General features: G+C 43.7%; 1 protein-coding gene across 3 annotated transcripts in view; it reads left to right on the top strand.

The window, feature by feature from the left end:
• Positions 1-396: 396 nt before the first annotated feature.
• YWHAE (tyrosine 3-monooxygenase/tryptophan 5-monooxygenase activation protein epsilon) overlaps positions 397-6,000 on the top strand; it is a 34,823-nt gene continuing 29,219 nt past the window's right edge. For 2 of the 3 annotated variants that reach the window (XM_024979616.2, XM_005220066.4), the window contains exon 1: positions 397-570. In XM_024979616.2, the coding sequence (XP_024835384.1) occupies positions 507-570 (64 nt within the window). In that variant the 5' untranslated portion in view covers positions 397-506. 3 annotated transcript variants of the gene reach the window in all.

Raw genomic sequence — 6,000 nt, 5'->3', positions numbered from 1 at the left:
TTCCTTCCCCTCACAGCTACATCAGGGCCCTCAAAGAGGCCCAGGACTGAGCCTGGCTGAGAAAACAGGAGGAGTCAGTTTCAGAGAGGATGGCTTGTCATTACGAAAACCTTCACAGCCTCTGGTTTCTCTGCCCGCAGTCCAGGCTCTGCCGCTCACGGTCTTCTGGAGCGGTCCAGGCCGGCCTCACCTGGCCCACCTCGCTCCCTCGGGGCGCTCTCCCTCCCCGCAGAAGCAGTTCCCGCCTCGAGCGGCCGCTGAGCTCTCGGAGGAGGGGCGTCTAGCTGGTTCCAACCTCCTCGGGCGCCGAGCACCCGGACCCGCCCCCCGCGCCAGTTGCCAGGGAGCGGTTGCCATAGAGCTGAGCAGTTGTCCGCGTGCGCAGGCGGAAGTCCCGGATTGAGGCGCCGCCATTTTTCCTGCCCGGACGCGGAGCGAGAGGCTGAGAGTCGGAGACGCTATCCGCTTCCATCCGTCGCGCAGACCCTGCCGGAGCCGCTGCCGCTATGGATGATCGGGAGGATCTGGTGTACCAGGCGAAGCTGGCCGAGCAGGCTGAGCGATACGACGGTGAGTTGGGGGGGCAACGGGGGGCTGCAATTCTCGGACCCTCTGCCGCCGCCCACAGAGGCCGGGAGCGGGAGACAAAATGGCGGCATCATCGCCGAGCCCGGCCCGGGGACGTGGATTCGGGAAGCAGGAAATAGCCTGTGGGCTCCCAGAGCGGTAGGAGGCTCCAGGCCCAGGAATTTGACCCCTTGGGCGTCCTCATCTGCAGACACAAGAGAGCTAGGAGGCCAAGGCCATGGGGTGGAGGAGTTGGTTGTAAAATGGCGGCTGAGGGGAGGGCGAGTCCTGGGGCGGGGGAGGGGGAGGAGATGGCGGGTGCTGTCTCCGGGCGAGCAATCCCCAGGGGAGCTTCTGGGCCGGTTTTGGGACGTGGTGAACAATTGGGTGGCGTGATGAAGGAAGAAACACCCGCCACATGGGAGAGAGCGGCAACCGGGAGCTGGAGCGCGGGCGCCTTTCAGGGAAATATGGCGGGTGGGGGCGGTGGCTTTTCCCCGGAGGCCCAATGTGGGGCGGCGGCTGTGGAGTCTCACAAAGGAGAACCCTTAGGAGCCGAGGGCTACTCCGGGCTTGTGGTGAGGGGCAGCCTTCGTTGGGGGTGGGGGAAGGAGGGAGGGAGTGGGAATCACTGCAGCTCATCCCTGGGCGGAGGCCAGCTGAGATGCTACGATCGGGTTTCCTTCCCTTAGGCCGGCACAGCTTGTAGTGGCGTTTTTTGGGTTTCCCGTTCAATCTCGCCTTTTTCTAGGGAACTCTAGAGAAACGTCCCTCACGCTCCTTCTCCTCAGACTTAGCCCGGAGAGCTCGAAGTTTCTGTTAGCATTTTCCGTAAACTGTAGAATGTGGAGCTGGAGACAAGGAGCCCCTGGCTCGCTCTCGGTGCCTTTCCCATGCCTGTGCTTCAGTCCAACGGCATTTAAAAATGGTGACTTTCCTGTGCATACGCAGCGTTATGACAAATGGAATGACCTGGTGAAAAATAAAAAGTTTTTTCGAATAACGTTTAGTGGCTATTTTGGTTGACTCCCCTGGCTTAAAATGGGTGTTCTTCCTTCGTTGGGGATCTTTACCAGTCCCAAGGCACTCAGCAGAGACTTGGGGTTTTCTATTAAGAACGTAAGGGATCTCGGTAGATCAGTTTTCTTCCCTCCATTTTTAATAAACGGTTTGTGCAGATTTGAACAATTTTTCTTTCATTGCTCCTTTGTTTTTAAAGGTGCCATAGTCATTTTTCAGAACTTTATTGAAATGCCCTTGTCTGTTGGGTCAGTCCCAAACTGCTGCTTTTTTAAATTGCCCCTCCCGACTTGGGTCACCCTCCCCCCATTTTGGACCTTGGTACTTGAATTGACTCCACATCCGTTAAACTAGCATTATCAAAACAAAAAATCATATATATGGTTTTTGTGTTTTTAATGCTGTTGTGGGATGAGAGATGGTTGGATTCAGGTGTCATTGATCTTGAATTAAGCCACTTCAGAATGCTGTGTGGGGACTTCCCTTGAATGCCTTTGGTCACGTGAATAGCCTCAGGGCTAGTCCATGTGTGTCACCATTCATTAGGATTCGGGAGTTTGAAAATTAGGAGGAAAGACCTCGAACCCAAAATTTAGTAAAGATCTCTTAATTTCGTTTCATAAATCCTTAAATTGCTCTTTGTATTGAACAAGATTCTTGTTAGGAGGCGGAGGGAAAAATATGATGGGGAAGTACAGCTCAAGGTCAGATTTGTCTTTATTTCAGTATTTAAAAGTCAAAACATCTGTAGGTATACTTGTAATGAAAGTTTTTTTCTTCTCCTCTTGCCCCAAATAAGTTCCCCTCTTAATCTATCACTGCCCTTGGGAAGAAACTCGAAATTATATTGGAATGTTTTCTCTTCTGTAGGGATTTAGTCTCTGAGTAAAACTGCTGTGATCACCAGAAAGGAAAGTTTTTGTTTTTTTGTTTTTAAGAACTTGTTTTAAATACTGATTGGAAGCTCGTGATTGTAGCTTCCAAGTCAGTGACAGTTCAGTGTGAAATCATATTTTGGAATTGAGTGTTGAGCGTTTTTGACCAAAAGCTTAATTGGTTATTCAACACAGGGCTGTAGAGCCACATCCTTAACGTTGATCAAATGTTAGAGGTGTCCTTCAGGATCAAAAGGTGGTGGTGGGGGCGGGGGGCGGGTGGGATATAACATCTACCAGGTGTAGCGGAACTCCTTTGATTGTTGGGCACAAAATTGGAAGGGATTCATTGGAAAGGAAGAAGAGGAAGACAGTCATTAGGAATCAGTCTGTACCTGTGTCCATTCCTTAATTGGGTGCAATAATTCAGTTTTGTTTGTGGTAACAAAAAATGATTCCGTGATTTTATTTATCAAACAATTTATCAAGTATGGGGAAGGTGAAAAATACATTTGATGACTTGGTTTGGAGTAGTTGGGTGTAAATACTGGCTTTGCTTCTTGTTTCTGCAGTACGTTATGTTTTTATTTTGCACATTATGTTGAACCTAATACTACACTTTTTGGTAGCATCATTTAATTCTGTACTGGAGAATTGGAATCAATTGATAGAGATTATTTAATGATACTGGAGGAGGAACTAAGGTGCCTTCAGGAAAAGGACAGTTTGAAATTCCAGATAGAAAAAGTACAGAAGTTTGGGGCTAGGATGGTTGACTTTCAAGATTAAATCTAGCCTTCTGTTACATAACAACAATAGTGTTAGGGATAGTTTTTATATCATTCATAGTCATATTAAGCGGGTCATCTTTTAGCATTACTGAAGTCTTAACTTTGCATCATGTATATGAACCATATGAGGGATAGTGGTGGGGACATGTAAAAAGTTACACCTTTTGAGAATACAGGGATCTGCATAAACTACGTTTGGGTTGTAGGGTAGTTGCTGGGTTTGTCCTTCCCTCACTTCTCCCTGTGATGACGAGCTGAGCTCCACATGAGGTAGGGGTAAAATTTTGATGAGTTAGGTTTGATTCAGTCTGTGACTGCAACACCAGGAGTGCATCTCTTCTGAGTGCTTGAGAGCACCCCTTTTAAGACACCAGAGCCCCATCTCTGACTTATTCTGAGGGGTGGGGTGCAGTTTTTCAGTCAACTCCTTAATGTCCAGCTTGTTAGGGGAAGAAGGTGGGTAAATTAACTTAGTAATGAGTTTAAAAGCACAGGCTAATTATCAGTCCTTTAAGTCAGTAATTTTTGTTGCTGCTGTTTCAACTAACTTTATTGAATATGTTTTTTCTTCCTACCTAATCATAAACAGAGTTGGATAATGCAGTTAGAAAATTCCTCCTACTTTTGGATTTTGTATTTAAAGTAGTTGCTCTATTGTGATACTTTTGTGCAAGTACACTATATATAGTTTTGTTTGTGCACAGTACAGTATTGTGCATATTGGGCATTATTTCAGTCTATTTTGTTGGTTTACAAAACTATGGGATAGAATGAAATCATATCTTTGCAGTTTGAGATGGTGATAGGGTAAATTCTTACTGTGGACATTTCTAGGCACTCTTTTCACCTTTGTACGAAAAGGTCTCAATTTGAGTTCTAGTGTGGGGAAGAACACAAATAATGAAATTGAGCAAATTTTGGATTTTAGTACAAGCAAACCCACTGAAAGCCCATACAAACAAACAGTTTTTTCATAGTTGTTTAATAGGTTGGTCAGGGAAGTATGAAATATTTAAAAAATTTCTTGACTTTAACCTGATAAAGCAAGTGAAATTTTATCATAGTAAATTAATGTATCTAAGTTTACAAATCAGTTTAAAATACTTTAAGAAGTTGATCTGAAAGCATCTTTTTTTTTCCTTTGAAGGTCTGTAAGGCTTATTTTGCAGAAGTTTTCAGCCTTATATATCAGTAAAGTGTGCGTATTTAAATAGTAATGACAGGCATAGGATAAAGGTTAAAATTTTAAACTTTATAAAATTCCGCGTTTATATAGAACTTCCCATTTCGCAGACTACCTTCACAAAAGTTTTTACTTATTTCATGTAATACTGATATAAGTAATGTTATTTCTATTTTATGGTTCACGAAAGAGAATTTTGAGATTTAGTGATTAAAAATTTTTTTTTTCTATATCACATGACTAGTTGGCAAGTATATAGCAGAGCCAGAACTTGTCTATCTGACCTTTAGAGCAGCCAGTACTCTTATTTCTCCTGAGCCACTCACAAAACACCTATGTGAAACTAAATCAGATGGTGCCTTGTGGGGGAAGGGAGTATTAATTTTTTTTTTAAGCAGTTATTTCACATAATATGTCTTGGTATTTGTGACTTGACTAATATCCATTGTAACCTTTTGTTTTCTTTCAAAAACAAGGCACGGTGAATGAAGCTACAGTGAGGGATTGTAGGTAATTTAAGTGTTGGTATTAAAATTTTTTTGGTTTATCACAATGTCTGTACTGGGATACAGCTTAGTGCCATGCATTTCTATAAAATACTTTTAAAAGGTGTCTGCCCCTCACCCTGGTCTTAATGGATGCAACCCTTAAATTAATGACACAGTCAGAAATTTTGGGGCAGGGAGGTTGGCAAATGATTCACAAATGTTCCAAATAGTAGCTTAGCTAGCTGTCAGACAGAATCTGTTAAGGAGTAGTGGGAAACAGAAACAAAATTATATATTTACTGTTTTTGAAGTGGTCAGTTAACAGTTTGATACAGTTATATACTGATATATCGAAGTTGACAACTTGGTTTGTTTAGATAACTTTTACTGTTTGAGCTCATGAAATATTCATGCGGGTCACACTCCTAGGAACTGTTTCAGAAGTTCATTTAAGTTTACCAAGTTGTGATAACTGCCGTAATAATAAAAGGGTCATCATAATTTATAATCCAAATCGAGATACCTTGAAATGAAGGGATGCGAATTCATAATTGTGAAATGGGTTGTCTTGAGCTGCAAACTTGACCTATGATCATTCCGTATGTGTTTGTGTATATATGTGTGTGTGTGTGTATGCATGCATGCATGTGTGCGCTCAGTTGTGTCCAACTCTTGGTACACTAGGGACTGTAACCCATCAGGCTTCTCTGTCTATGGGATTTTCTTGGCCAGAATACTAGAATGGGTTGCTAATTCCTCCTTCAGGATTTCTTCCCTACCCAGGGATTGAACTCCACATCTCTTGTGTCTCCTGCCTTGGCAAGTGCATTCTTTACCACTGAACCACTTGGGAATCCCATAATCATACTACTTAAGACCATTTCTTGCTGCGCTGGTTGTCTCATTGAGAAAGTTCCCTAAGCTTTGTCCATCCCTCTACCACCAAGATCTTAGATCTGAACCCCCAGAATATTGGTTTTCTTTCCAGTGAAGTTACAATTTGGCAGAACATTAGACAAATAAAAGGCAAAGTGAAAGCTTTCTTCCTCGCAGTCCCCTTTCCCCCAAATAGGAGC

Source organism: Bos taurus, chromosome 19 (assembly GCF_002263795.3).
Source record: "Bos taurus isolate L1 Dominette 01449 registration number 42190680 breed Hereford chromosome 19, ARS-UCD2.0, whole genome shotgun sequence".
Taxonomy (NCBI): Eukaryota; Metazoa; Chordata; class Mammalia; order Artiodactyla; family Bovidae; genus Bos; species Bos taurus.
Note: the sequence above shows the minus strand (reverse complement) of the source record. Positions and strands in the feature narration are given on the sequence as shown.